General features: G+C 34.2%; 2 protein-coding genes across 2 annotated transcripts in view; one reads left to right on the top strand and one right to left on the bottom strand.

Annotated features, from left to right (window-relative positions):
• Positions 1-1,280, top strand: part of LOC149782908 (mitochondrial import inner membrane translocase subunit Tim21-like) — a 28,241-nt gene extending 26,961 nt beyond the window's left edge. The window contains exon 6 of the mRNA XM_089934465.1: positions 779-1,280. Within this exon, the coding sequence (XP_089790591.1) occupies positions 779-865 (87 nt within the window). The 3' untranslated portion in view covers positions 866-1,280. The remainder of the gene's footprint in view (positions 1-778) is intronic.
• Positions 1,281-2,351: 1,071 nt separating this feature from the next.
• Positions 2,352-16,086, bottom strand: part of LOC149782907 (uncharacterized) — a 103,954-nt gene continuing 90,219 nt past the window's right edge. Inside the window, exon 14 of the mRNA XM_089934464.1 lies at positions 2,352-16,066. Coding sequence (XP_089790590.1) covers positions 14,750-16,066 — 1,317 coding nt within the window. The 3' untranslated portion in view covers positions 2,352-14,749. The remainder of the gene's footprint in view (positions 16,067-16,086) is intronic.

Here is a 16,086-nt window from a genome sequence, read left to right as displayed (position 1 = left end):
TTCCAGAATCCCACTTCACACTGATGTCCCACTAAGACACTGATGTACCACGAAGTTAGGCTACTCCCTTAGACACTAATAAATGGGCATTACACATGAACCGTTATTTATGGGGTATCTACAGGGTGATCCAGTGCTCTGGAATCTTCTACAAGGTGATCCAGGGCTCTGGAATCTTCTACATGGTGATCCAGTGCTCTGGATTCTTCTACAGGGTGATCCTGTGTTCTGGAATCTTCTACAGAGTGATCCAATGCTCTGAAATCTTCTACAGGGTGATCCATTGCTCTGGATTCTTCTGCAGGGTGATCCAGTGCTCTGGAATCTTCTACAGGGTGATCCAGTGCTCTGGAATCTTCTACAGGGTGATCCAGTGCTCTGGAATCTTCTACAGGGTGATCCAGTGTTCTGGATTCTTCTGGTTCACCCTACCTCCCAACAATTGTGTAATGAATATTATATATTGCAAACATTAGATTCATGTGAACTTAAGAAGTACATTTAATTGTCCAGTTGCACTTAGACAAAAAAAATCTCCTGATATCATTCATTTTATTTACTGCAAAACTGTTAATAAGCTTGATATCTAACACATTTTGCTGTCAGTAAGCACAGATGAAATATATGATCCTAAGACCCTCACCTATGAAATGTGAATATGTTTATTTATACAGATTCTACAGAATTGTTGAGTAATTGGTATATAATGTTGTGACTTTACAGTATAGTCTCATGCAAAATGTACCTTGAGAAATATTATTCTTTCTTTCTGTTTCAGAATGACCATGGAAAATATGACTACCGTTTTCTGTTCGTTGACCTGGATGCAACACATGAAACAATTGTCATCATGGACAAAAGATAATTTAGAATTTTTATGAAAACTGCAAGTGCAGCATGCAAAAAATTGTAGTTCAGGTTTTTCTTTTGTTAACATTTTCAAAGTTGCAGGCAAATTATGGTTGTTTGTTACTACAGAGTAAGTCCTTAAAGTGCAGCACATACTATCAATTCACATTTTTGGGGTGGTACCAATTTTAATGGTAACCTCAAACCATAAATGTAATGACCCAATGAACAATGCTTTTTGTGTGGGAAACAGGAACCTCTTCCCTAGCCCAGGTACCCACAAAAATGTCATTTTTCGCAACCACTAAATTGGATACCGATGAAAATGAACTGACAGTACTTGCTTGTTGAATGTTTGAGCTATAACAAATGCAGTGTATTTGATGTTTGTGTATTTAGTCACAATCACTGAAATTAAAAAAACAAGTATATCTTTTTTTTTGCTTCATACTTAATTTTTAAATGGCATATGGATTTTTAGATCATACTATGAAAGTTGTTGTAGGATTTAATGACATTTTTCAGCACAAGATAGGCTATACATGGCAGCCAGTATAAATGGTGGAGGAAGAACCAGGGGAAACCCCGGAAAGAACCACTGATCCACAAAAAGCTACTGGCAAGCTTTCGCACATACCCACATGGGGCGAACCTGAGACTCGAACCCACACAATCAGAGGTGAGATGGCAATAATCCATAATAATGAGCACTTTAGACCACTCAGCCACTCGGGGCCCCTGCTATGAAAGGAATAAATCAATTACAGGCTTGTTTCAGTCAATGCAGTGTTTCACTGAGCTGTGAATTGTAAATGTTTAAGTGTCAGCCAGTATTTTCCTCAGCTCAAAAAACTATTCATTCAACCTGGAAAACCCCCACACTTTTATACAATGGAGCCAAAAAAGCATCTAATTATTTTCATACCATGTTTTAGAAATCTCCCCATGCAAGCAGAATACATTTTTTTGCAAAGCTGAAATCCATGAGAAAAGCAATACATTGTATTGAACATGTGACCCTTTCAGCAATCAGATGTCAGAATAATTTGGATGAAAATAATAAAAAAGGGATAAAACAGTGTCAATTGGGAAGGTTCCCTGAGGTAGTTATAAATTTAATTTTCTGTATTGATGTCTGGAGACAGTATGGGACATGATGTACAAGCCACTATGTTTTTAGGTGGGACAGTGCAGTGCAGGTTATTGCAATCAATTAAAATATCACATTTTACTGGAACACTGTCATTGTTTTACATTGTTTTTGAGTACCTTTAAGAAAAGTGAACTAATCACAAAGTCTAGGTTTTAAGTACCCACGCTGTCCCCAAGGAGTATACATAAACCCAAAAGATGACTATTTGTATCAGTACTTAAAGAATACACCTGTTTCAAAAGTATTTAATTTGAAAATCTTCCTTTAAGGCAACTATGTAAAAAGTATGATTATACAGTTTTGACTGATGTCATGTTTGGTGGTAAAAGAAAATAAGAGAAAAGCGCAATTGTTACAAATTTGTTTTATTTTTAGTCATGATACTTGAATAAATATTTTGACAAATGATAGTGAACAAATGAAAAATGATTTCTGAAAGTGTTCAAGAAGTTTCACACTTTGATGTAAACAGATAACAATTTTAAAAATAATGTTAACAAACATCCAATCTATGGGGTCCCAAAGTTTTATTTTGATTGATGACCATCCTGAACGACTGTAGAGTGAAAGAAATGAATGTTCTAAGGTTTCATACAATATTGTCATTACTGAGTATAAGCAAAAGTGGATTTTTTTCTGTGAATTATGATACATTTATCAGAAAACAGGGACACAATATCAATGATAGATATATTTAGGAGAAAAATCATGGTTCGAACGGCCCTAGAGTGTTGATTTTTGAGAACTTGGGAAGGTTTTGAAGGAGTATGGTCTTGTCAATATGTTATCACTATATAAATCATTACAAAAGAAGAAGACAAACCATAATTGAATAGCACACCACTACAGCAATGGGATGCTGCTCCACTTGGTAACTAAGTCATATGTCATTTGATCACATATTTTCTTATCATTGTTTTTTTTTTTTTCTTTAAATTTTTTAAAATGTAAACAGCAAAAATGTTGAATTTGAAAAGTGATGTCTTTAATTCACTTTTAATGTTTTGTATATCCATAGATAAATTCAAAACGATAGAAGGGGGGAACATTGTTTTTTCATAACATTTAAAGATAAAACAAACTTTTTTCTAAAGTCTAGGAATGTTCAAGGAACCTCTGCCACTCCCACCATTCAAGGATATTTCACAGTTGTACAAACCACAAAAATGTACAATTTTGTAAATGGGAGTTTTAACTGGAATAACAAAATTAATTTTATTTCTCAGGGATACTAATTATAACAAAAGGAGGTCTAATTATTCTCAGGGATAATAAATACAACAAAAGGAAGTCCAACTCTAAGAATATAAAGTATCATAAAAAAAATAATTTCCATCACATTGCTAGCAAGTGAGTTTTAGTTTTCAAAATCAAGAAACACAACCTATGGAATTAAAACATTCAAAGATGTACATCAAAATATATAGCAAGAGATCTGTACTTCTCAACAATTAAAAAAAAAGGTTACAAAACTGCTGATGAAAACAATATATTAGCAAAAGAGACCTAGATGGGCCTAATATCACTCACCTGACTTTTATAACTTAACAGCTGACCTTTTAATTAAGTAGGCTTGTATAGCACTGTAAGAACACAAATTGTCTCCCAACGTTTACATCATATTGATTTAAATATTTTACTATATTCTGATTAAAATTCTTTTAAAGATAGGCATAATTAATGTGCCCAGATGCTTGTTCATTATTGAACTCATCATAAAGATAAAAGCATATGTTACAAGTCTAATCATTACCAGATCATTATTATGACTTCCAGCGTTAACAAGTTTAGCCAATCAGATGTAGGATTACTTTGTTAGTATGTGTGGATCTTGCACTTTACACAACTCATCCAAGAGTATATATTCTGTGTTTGATCAAATTCAGATCAGAAATATGGCTTTGTGTGTGGTAACAAGCTCAACTGATAGATGCCCAATTACCTCATGACTCTTGCTAATTACTGAAAACATCCAAGATTTTAATGATATAAACCCATATTTCAAAGTTAATTAAAAACAGGTCAATTCATTTGTAAATGTACATCTCACCAATTTTTTTACAGAACTTGTCACAGATGTTGCTAATATAAGCATCTAATCCAAATTCATCAACCAAAGTTGTAACATGGTCAGCCAACGTGATGCAAGATTACCTGTAATTTACGCTGATCATGCTCATTTTCAAAACCAAGATTTTGATGATACAAGTTCATATTTCAAGTCTGATCAATATCAGATCAAAAATAAGCTTCCAGGATGGTAACAGGCTTGACGGATCAGAAACAAGATTATCACACTTAATATGTATGGATATTGTTCATTAATGAACTGATCTGAGACTGATGACATAACCCCATATTCCAAGTTTAATTGAAACTGGATCATTAATATGGACTTGAGTGCTAACAACTGTTGATGGATACAAGACACGCAGGGCCATACCATACACAGACTTTGCCATAAATGCGGGTGAGCTAATAAGTGATTATACCAGATATACAAGTAAAAAGTAAAGAGATCAATATACTCTAATGTTAGAAAACACCTTTTATTATTTTTTTCTTTCTCTCCCGAGTCCAAGTTCCCAGAATTCATTATGCAGTAGTAGTTACTTTTTACTCCAGCCCAAACATTTTTTTCCATTTGTGATCTTTAATCATGATATAACCGGCTAAAAATATAATTTTAACAAACTCCACATCTTAACATTTTGAAAATTTGTGAATGGCAATTAGCGTACAGTATTCTCATATAATAAAAAAATGGCCACAACCAGCAATATTAAAAAAGCTCACTAGCTATTATCCTTTCTATAGTTATGTGACCTAGGTTTGAGTCATATAGTGGTTTTTACTAGCAGATGACAGAACATAAACAACAACAAAAAACTTTCTTTAGTAAAATAGTCTTGCATATCTGTATCTCCAATTAGTTTATATACTTTAACAATTAACAATATGTAGCACCTGGTTAATTAGGATATCTGATTAAAAAAATTCAACCAAAAGACTGCCAACTCAACTGGAATTGATAAAAAAAAACATTATTTTGTATCCTTCTGTTATGCGATTAAGTGATTCCTGGCTATAAATGTTTAGATTAGAGGACTTTTTAAACTAGTAAATAATTTACAATACTTGTATACATTTTTAAATAGTATAATATTATTCTATGATTTTCACTTTTGTCTGACCAATGAGCATCAGGGATATATAATATATACTTGATTCTGAACTTCTCACAGAAAATCTAACATGTACCAAGTATAACAAATCATGCTAGAAATATGTAAGTTTATACGGTTAAAATGCTTGTGGAAGATAACACCCATATTTCTTTCTGTGACATTAAGTTCCCTGCAATCATTGCCACAGAGAACAGAATTCTGATTAATATTTACCTTGATGAAACTTTGTAGATACAAGATATACTATAAACAAAAGTACTGTTCTCTTTCAGCTATTAAAATCCACTCTTAAAGTTCGTGTTTTCTTTGAAATAATCAGTGAAGGAACTATTCCATCAATTTTTATGCAAAAATCCAAACTTCACAGTGGGACCTGGTGTAGCTCATCTGGTAGAGCATCAAACTCATAGTCAATGGATTGCAGGTTTGATACCTGCCTGGTAAGGTCTTAGGATCAGTGCCTCTGTTTGCCCTATGGAAAGGCACTTGGCTTTCATTCCTCTGCATGACACATCTGCTAATGTGTTAAAAAAAAGTCTCCTGCTTATTCTTCATGGTCATGAGATAATGTATTTTATGACATGAGTTGGATAATATCATTAGCCACCAGCAAGTGGCATATTGTATAATGAAATGTTGAATAAACAGAGATTCTATCACATATCTTTTCATCAGCCAGTACTCTTTGTGAAATGTAAAGGTGTTATGAGACATTATAGTTATGACAATGTGATGGAAATAAATGAGAGTTAGGTAAAATAATGCAGTATCTACATTTTAACTGATTATAGTTTTACCTGTACATTTAGATATGTATGATATTAATAAATACTTGCATTCAAGTAAACAAATCAATAAATCTTTGAATCGGATTCACTAGAACTGTATCAAATAGAAAATTATTACAATTTTAGTGGAAAAATGTGACTTTAAGATCATTTCATGCAAAATTAAGTTATTGCAAATCATTTTGTTGATCCTTTTGCAGTCTTCTGAATGAACTTTGTTGTTTAGACGAGTTACTCTTTGCTATAACTTAAGATTTTTGTATATTCCCCAAACTCCTACAGAGTCAATATTCTACAATTATTTGCACAAAGGTAACATAGATCGGTGTACAAAAGTAAAAAGATCATCAAAAAAGAAACTGCAGGTATATAAGTTTTTTTGGCATCTAACCAAAGTGAGGAAAATTAAAAGTTTTGAAAAACTGTAGGTGACTGCAACACTGTATGTGTATGACTTGGATTTTTAATGTAGCTTTAAAAAAATTTCAGTCATATTGCTATGATGTCTGCAGTGTGGCAGTTTACAGTGATGTCTAGCACTGGGGCATCATGCCACAGACATGTAGCATGATGTCCCACCCAGTCGCATTATCCTGACACCAGGCCGACCAGTCCTAACACTAACCTCTTAATGCTGAGCACCAAGCGAGACTGTTGTTAGTACCATTTTTGTAAGTCTTTGGTATGACTTAGCCAGGAATTGAACCCGCATCTGAGGTGAACGCTCTAACCACTAGGCCACCAGAGCGGTTGTCCGCAACACAATGATTGTCAAGATCAAATGATGTATCTTTTGTCATTAAATTCAAGCGACAAACACTAAATGTCTCTAATAAAGCACTGAATAACTACATAACTTCTTAACAAAATTACCATGGATGGCTAATTATACATGACCCATCCCATGTATAATAGTCCTCTATGTAAACACAAGGGCAGTCTTAATGATGTTGACCGTTAAAGTGTGCATTGCAGTCTTGAACTCAACTTTCTGTTCAGATACTTCTTCTTTCTTATTAGACTTAGTGTGACTGTGACCATGGACCTTCTGACCTTTTGATGTAAAATATCTATTGATTTCTTTATTAAGCTAAGTACTAACCATCCAACAAAATTTGGTCATGGACCTGAACTATGACAAAACTTATTGTGCACAATCCATTTTTCTTTGAATTATAATGACTGTTTACTTTTAACCACAAAATCAACTGGTCTCTTACCTTATCTTAAACGCAAGCCCTCAAACTCTGGTCAAGGTATGTGACATAGAAACTAAAGGTATGAAAAAATATTTTACTTCTTTTAGTCTCAGACCTCGACTTTTTGACACTAAAATCAATAGACTTTACTTATCCAAAGTGTTAGCCTTCAACAGGGTTTGGTACAACCAGTGATTTTAACCACTGACCTTAAAGGGCAGGGGTACATGTCAACAACAAAGTTTAGTCCAGATCTGTGATGAAGTAATAACACTTTTGTGCATAAGCCATTTTTATTTTGACAGCCTTCTTTCTTATCCAAAGTGAAAAAGTCCTCCACCTGGCTTGGTTTAGGTCTTTGGATGTAGTACCAAAGCTTTTGGGCATTAGCCATTTAAATCAAAATGCTTATCTCAAGTACAAGCCATCCATAATGCTTGATCTAGGTCTGTGATGTAGAGCTAATGTTATTTCATGGAAACCATTTTTCTTCAGGTTAGTGACCTTGACCATTTATCTTTTGACCTCAAAACTGCTAGACCAATTCCATTTAGAAGGTCTGGTAATGGTAGATAGTGGAGAACTTTATTTACTGAGTGAAAAGAGGGTACAGAGAGACAGACATGACAGTATGCTGTGCCTTATGGCATGTACAAAAGCAAATTGTTTTAAATATAGCAATACAATACATGGCTACACGTATCAAAACATAAAAATGATTATTTATAATGCAAAGAAGTATAAAATGGAACACAATTTCTACTGCAACAGATTAAATGAGATATAATCAATGTAATCCTCAAATATTGGTCTAATGAAAGAAAACAGCTAATATTGAACACTCATAACATCTTACTTTGCACAGGTACAATGAAAACAGAGTTAAAATATACACCACTCCCACGATAACTCGTGCCCTGATAAGTGGTGAACCCGCTTGTAATGCGGGGTCAGGCGTGAATCCCACTTTTTTAAAACCAGAAAATACCTCCCCAAAACTGATTCCTATTTATTGAACTTGAAGAAAATCTCAATCGAAATAGCTAACTGAAACCTTGATACATCGCTCATTTATGGTCGAAAACTGTAGAGAGGACCTGGAAATTTCAATCAACATTTTGAAATTATCAGCTTTTCATAAGGGGTCATATAATTGGTTACATTTTCTTTCCAAACTATATTTTTAGTATAACATAATTAAAAATATTCAAGGAAATTTCTATCAATAAAATGTCACTGTTGGCTAGTGTAGGCAGTAAAATTAATATTTAAATGCCAATTAAATAATTTTTATTAAGTGCAATTTGTGTTTTAGTTCTATCTTTTAGTTCCTCTTAAGTGTAATCATCATAAATGCAATGTGTATTTAAACGTAAAATGTGTCAGCTATGTCTGCAGGCATTTCTCTGAGAATCCAATTAAGTCCTGACCATGTTTTAATAACTATCTTGTGGAAGTATTGTTTGTATTGTTGCACTGAATAAAAAGCTGGACTCCTTTGTATTATCACATCAATTATGTCTTTTGAATCAAACAAAGGAGGTGGAATAAATGAAAAGTTAAAAGGCACACAATTCTTACTTAAAATCTAGCAGCCCTGGTTGTATGTTGGGTGAACTCACTTCAGTAAATCAATTAAACACTGTTATAAATGTTATTGTGTATGTAACATTATCTACCTTAATTTAACCAACTCATTCAAAATTGTGATCAAAGAAAGCAAGGAAACCAAGCAAAACGAATATTTCGCAAAATAAAGAGCTTGGTTTCACATATACGGACCACTGTGGGCAAGCGAGTTTCAGAGAATTCCTGAACTGGCACTTAGAGATACCATCAAGGATGATAATAAGTTTTACTATCACTTCCAATGAAATCACGACATCAATACTGTACTAACTGAATAATACAAAATTTGAGTTTCAATGTAGATGATTGTCTCACGAAATATATGTAGCTAGTTTTTAAAAAAAGGAATCTTGTTTGGTGGTAGCTGTCTAGTTCCCTGCTACTCTGATTCCTGACTTGGCAGTGTACTATTATATACCACTCTGGGAACCAGACTAATCAACAAAACAAAAAGGAGTGACATAATATTCAGATGTTTTCGCGTACACATGATAATTGTTGAAACCAGTTGGAACAATCTTTCACGTTTGACATTTTGAAAATAAATGTATTTATTCATAATAGCGAACAACTTCATCAGAAAAAGTGCATTATTAACAATTATTATCGACATAATTGTAAAACAAGGATTCAGTCATTAAAGAGCCCAGTTTCCTATAAAAAAAAAAAAAACGTTTTCTCAAAGTTCAGCTAAGAGGATTTTTCAATTTTGTGAGGTCCCTCTGTAACTCGCGCCCTCATTTATACTGCGGTCTATGTTTGTGAACCCATTTGTGCACGAGGTATCGAGGAAGAGGTGTAGACTGAATTTGCTATGACAGATCCACTTAAAGTATATAAAACAGATTACCTGGAAAATGTTGTATATCATAAAAATTAAAATAAAATTACCCACTTTAATGGCTGCAGCATTCAACTGAATTTCAATCTTGTTTAGAAAATGTATAGTATTGAACAGCACAATATGGATATGACTTCCCAATGGATACATTTTACTGTGTGACACTGGAGATGGGGGATGACCGGTATCCTGGTTTAAACTAGAATGGCACATTATACACTCATCCCATGTATAATAGTCCTGTATGCAGAAAGCAGAAGAGTAAAATTGACTGCAGATTACTGACCAATGGGAGTCATTGGTTCTGGACCTTTGGTCAGGGTATGTGGTCTTGGGTTAATGCTATTGTGCAGAAACAATTTTGTTCTCATTAGATTTGCCATGCCACTGACCTCTAGACCCCATAATTAGACAGGGTTTTTTTATTACCCAAAGTGCAAACCATCCACAAAGCTTGATCACAGAACTGGCTATAGAAAACAGTTATTCTGCAAAACCCATTATTCCTTCAGCAATAATAATCCAGACCTCTGACCCCCAAAATCAACAGACTATTTTATACCTTAAGTGCAAGTCCTCCACAAACTTTGTTCAAAGTCTGGTTCAGGTCTGTAATGCAGAACTAATGTTAATGTGTGGAAACCATAGTTCTTTTTTCAGTCAATGACCTTGACTTTTTGACCCCACTATTTATAGGTTTCTTACTTGCTCCAAGTGCAAGGTATCTACAAGATTTTGTCCAGGTCTGTGCTGTAAAACTTTTACTATGCAGAAACCATTTTTCTTCTTTAAGTTACAATGACATTTATCTTTAAATTTTACACCAACTGCTAGTCCTCAACAAAAGTTGGCAGGTATGTGCTGTACATAACCCAGATAAGGAAAATTGGCAGCCTGCATCAAATGGAAAATGAATAAAAATTAATAATTCTATCTTTTAAACCAACTATTAGAACTAGAACAAGCTACTGGTCATATACATAATTACTTGCAGTAAATGACAGCAACAAGTAAGGAGTTTCTAATTGGTAAAAATAATGCACCTGGCTGCAGTTTTTCTCAACAATATTTTAGTCCTTTAAAAATTCAAAATAATTAAATGCTGCTTAGGGATTGTATGCTTCAATTAAAATGGATTTTGTTTATAAAATGCTGCTAAAATTATCTAAATATCTGTCTTATATCTAATAAAAGTATCAAAACATTAAATTTGTAATAACTTTTAAATTATTCAAGTCTCTACAAGCTTACATAAGCAGTCAAGTCTAAGCAAAAATATTTATGTTCAATGTGAATATGATCAGCAATCACATTATATACAAAAAAATTTTTTTACAAAGATATCACAACAAAGATTAAACATCCGCATTGGTTAATTGATGGATCAAAGTTCAAAGGAAAACATCAAAAATAAAAATACATAATACACATTTAAAAAATGAATGGATACGAGACATCAAAACTTAAATCTTCATATAATCTGATATAACTGACCCGAATGATCCAATTAAAAGTGTAAATTTACAGAATCAACAATTCATATTTTAAAAAAGATAAAAAAATTTACATTCAGGAATATAAGCCATAATAAAATATATTCTACAATGTCTTTGTTACCATAAATACTCGCTTAAAAGATGAGTCCAAGTGCAAACTGCACAGACCCAGATCTGCTATCACATACTGCGCTGGCAGATCTGGGTCTGTGTGGTTTGTTGGGAGTAATCAGAAGAACAAACAACATATACCATGATCTGTGGATGATATGGCAGATCAGGATCTTTGTCTTTTTCAGTTTGACTAGACTTGTAAGTAAGTATATATGGTAGTAGTTTTGTTGTGTAATCCGTACTATTCTTATACAATTTATAAACACAGAAACAAAGCTATTCTCAAATAAAATACTCGCAATTCCAAGACAGTGAACCTGTTTAAAAATGACACATACAGTAAAATGACAGAACAACCGGTTTATAACGGACATGTATACCACAAAAATGTATCCTTTATTATAGGGAGATTAACAAGTTCTGTGGAACCTGGTGTTTCACCTGCACATGTATACATAAAAATATAATCATTGTTCATCATTTTCAGAAAGTGTAATATTACATTTTAATACTAATGAGGACATTATTAACACCATCACTAAAAATGTGATTACTATATCTCACCATGCTTATAAACAGCGAGACAAAAATGATTACAAGCAGAACCCAAAAATCTTGCATCAAATAAAGAGGTGTGGTTTATATGGGTGTCCACTAAGGCAACTTTCTCTATAGAAGTGGCACAAAATTGCATGTATCCAACCAGCCATAACTGGCGTGACTGCATAACAATATACAGTAGATGAAAGATGATTCAATATATCATCTCAAAATGAACATAAAATTAGACATTAACTATGTCCATACAGTAACAATGAAGGAAGAAAAGACTAACATACACTCATGAACAAGTTGGCTTCAGCTGCAAGCAACAGAGACCCTAATCTGCCATAATGTGTTGGTAGATCAGGGTCTATACTGCTATTTCTACTAAATTAATAATAATAAACTGTATAGAATCAGATCTGCTGGTACACTATGCTACAGGAGATTTTGGTTTATGCAGTTTGCAGCTGGATCTGCCTCATATGGTACATTTTTCATTAATCAATGATTGGCATGATTCAATGTCTTAATGACAGCAAATCAAGAGACAAAACAAATTTTATCAACATAAAATCTATCTGTACATGTAAGTTATTCATAACGAGCAGAAATCAAGAATTTAACAAAATGGGTATTTTACTCACTGGTTAGGAAATAATTGCATTTTGTGAAACCTGCAACAACAAAACGTTTTGCAACCACATTAAGCCTTGATCATCAAGATGTTAATTACGCTATTTTGAATGATACATATGTCTTAGTGATCAAGACTGGGTCCATCTGATTATAAGTGCCTTCATAAGGATCAAGTACTATTATCTCAAACCGGCATGGAACATCTGACTGAAAACAGATAGCATAGTTTATATTGACTGAAAACACTAACATGATTTAACATGGACTGTGTGTATGGCAGGCATGGAACATCTGACTTTAAACACAGCATAGTTTATATTGATTGAAAACACCATGATGTAATATGGACTGTGCGTATGGCAGGCATGGAACATCTGACTTTAAACACAGCATAGTTTATATTGACTGAAAACACTATGATGTAACATGGACTGTGCTTACGGCAGGCATAATATGTGGACAACTTTAAACTAAATGCTTAAAATTCAATTGTTTTGTGCAATTTAAATGCATCAACAAACTTCATCATACATTTTTAGTTGATTTTTCTGGAATAAGACCAGGGCCTTAATGGCAAACTCCCACTTGCATTAAAAACACTAAGCAAACTCTACATGTAAATGTTGATGCCACCAGATGAAAAGAGACTATCATGATGTGGGCTCAACAAAAATCGGTCCCCTCACAACAATACTCAATTGAGTGATTTCCTCAGACCCTTCTGTTATTTTGTAAAATACAGATAACAGGTGCATACATGTTTTTAATTGATGAAAGCTGAAAAAAAACTATTTTTTCCAATACACTATATTTGATATTACATCAAGATGTTGAGTTACAGAATTTCATACCCTTTAAGTGATTTTTCTGCAACATTTTAAAGAAATTATATTTTCCACAAAAGGTATTTTACACACCTAAAACAAAACCCAAAACATTAATTAATTTTCATAAGGTTAAAGCTCATTAAACAATAATGAAACTGCATGTACATAGGAAGCTTTTTGTACAATCAACCGATACTATAAGAAAACTGCAATGTCTTAAAAAGCTGAAACAGTATTTAGAATTTAATAAAAAACAATGCTACTCATCAACGAGTGTATTTTTTCAACGTAAATAGTTTAAATAATATTTGTAAGCATGATCACTAAATCAATCTGTGAAATGTGTTATTTGTGGTACAATTTTCATCAACTTAGACTTTTTCTGCCCAATGCCATATTTGATAGGGAAATCATCCATACATTCAGAATATTTAACAGGAATATCTTAATAAACAATAACCTTTGGCATAGATCTGGAAATATATAATTTTATTAGAATGGTAGTTCCTTCATAGCTGACAGCCATGTTCATTATACTGTTACCAGTTTTGTAAGCACTTACAGGCAGCAAGCAATACTAAACTGATCATGTGTAAATGTTGCTGCCTTATTCCCAACATGTTCAATCCATTTCTCAGACAGATTTAACACATGATGTTCAAGGTTAAGAAGCTGCCAGGCATGCATGACAGTGTGTTAAAGGCAAGTTTCAGCATCCTTTTCCCTTCACATGGCATGGTGGGATTGATATACATGCACTCATAAATGGGTATTTTTCTTACAGTTTTGAGAAAAGACCTGCATTTGCACTTATTAAGACATGTAGAAGTATAACATTGACCACTGTACAGTTGTTTATTTTTCTTTCTTGACCTTTATTAAATTATTCTTTACTAGTTTCCTTAGCTGAAGAAATGGAGATCAGATCAACCAGATTAACAATATTTTTCTTATGTGAGTAAGCAGGCTAGGTATAGATAATATGAAGGGTAATGTCTGTGCCATGGATGAGGCTTGCTGAATTCCTGTACAAATATTTTTCTATGATTGTTACATTTTCCTATCATGGGGAAGACAACTTTCGTATCTACTGCATTCAATAATTTTTGTTGAAATACTGAAGAATATGACATTATTTTGTACAATCTTTGGGTTACAATATGTGCACTTATGCCATTAAGTGAATGACATCACACAGACCAACTAATTTATCCCTAGATCAAAAAAGTTTAATATACCCCTGGGGGCAAGAAAGCTAAATATACCCCTGGGGAAAGAAAGATTAATATACTCCTGGGGCAAGAAAGCTAAATATACCCCTGGGGGCAAGAAGATTAATATACTTCTGGGGCAAGAAAGATTAATATACCCCTGAGACAAGAACTTTGAATATACCCCTGAGGCAAGAAAGATTAATATACCCCTGGGGCAAGAAAATATTATAGACCTTGGGAAAACTGTGTCTAATGAGTCTCTATATTTCTCACACAAAAACATCTTCATCCTCCCCACCCTCTCTGTATAGTGTCATGAAATATAATGCAGGACTAGTTGGTGGACTTGCAGTGGGAGATCCAGACCTGTTGTGTACCTCACCAAGCTCTTCCCTTTCAGAACCCATCATAACCTGTGTATTGTCAGCTGACCTCTGCATTACTACCTCTGTGGCGGCAGAGGAGGAAGGAGTTTGCTGTGCACTTGAACTGACTGGTCCTTGTCTTCTCTTCTTCCTGATTTTCTTTCTTTGATTTGCTGGTGGTGAACATGAATCTGAGCTTGATCTGCTCTGATTTCTTAAACTAAAAGGTGTATCTGCAGATCTAATGGAGGTGGCTGACTGGTTTCCTTGATTTCCATAATTTCTACATGGTATCAATGTGTCCCTGCTCCCAGAACAACTGTTCCGGTCAGCTAAATTATCCTCCATGGTGAAATCCTGTCCAGGAGATCTGCCCATGGTATTCATTTTATTTTCTTGATTACAAGGTTTGGAGTTATTTCTGGATCTCTTGTGTGATGGAGATGGCATGGTACCTGGGGATTTCTCCTGAAGTGGTGACCTTGATCTTGACCTTGAACGAGAGGATGACTCCACAGGTCTAGTTACATCAAACTTTTGTCTTTGAATAGAAGTGCTACTTTGATTAGGCATGACACTACTGATAATCTGATTTTCTATTCTTGATGAAGATTGGGGTCTGCGAGCATGTTGTGCATTTATATTTTCCTGCTGCATCAGAAGCCCACTGTCTCTTTGCTCTGGAGTAGTACTTTCGTTTAAATCCCTCCGTCCCTGTGATTTCAATCTTTGCTGTCCTCTCTTCTTTTTCTTCCTTTTGACCTTCTGTGCTCTATCTTTAGCACAGAGATTTTCATCAATGACCTCTGCTCCTTTCCAATCATCAACTCTATTTTTCTGCTGACTTTCTGACCTTTGACCAGCATACCTGGGAGTGGAGACTGGTCTTCTGGATACAGCTGAAGAGCGCTCATTAATAATTGTTGGATTATCTTCCAAGTTAGCAGAGTATGGTACTGTGTCAAATTCTGAGTCAAGAGAACTATAGGAAAAGTTTCGTCTACAGGAGACAGGTCTGTAAGAATCTACAACTCCTGAATTGGATGAGGAGCTAGATGTGTCATAAGCTGGACGATGGCAGTGTTCTGATTGGCTGCTGTCTGTTGAGTTTGGGCTCCCAGGGGTGACTGGAGTGTTGACTGGACGAACAATTTCACCAATTGCTTCTGAATATGATGGTGGAGAAGGCAAGGCTGCGTCAGAAGCGGAGATATTAAAGGTCTGCAAGATAAATTAGCTCA

Source organism: Sinohyriopsis cumingii, chromosome 15 (assembly GCF_028554795.1).
Source record: "Sinohyriopsis cumingii isolate HCF-2022 chromosome 15, ASM2855479v2, whole genome shotgun sequence".
Lineage (NCBI taxonomy): Eukaryota > Metazoa > Mollusca > Bivalvia > Unionida > Unionidae > Sinohyriopsis > Sinohyriopsis cumingii.
This window is presented reverse-complemented; position numbering and strand designations above follow the sequence as displayed.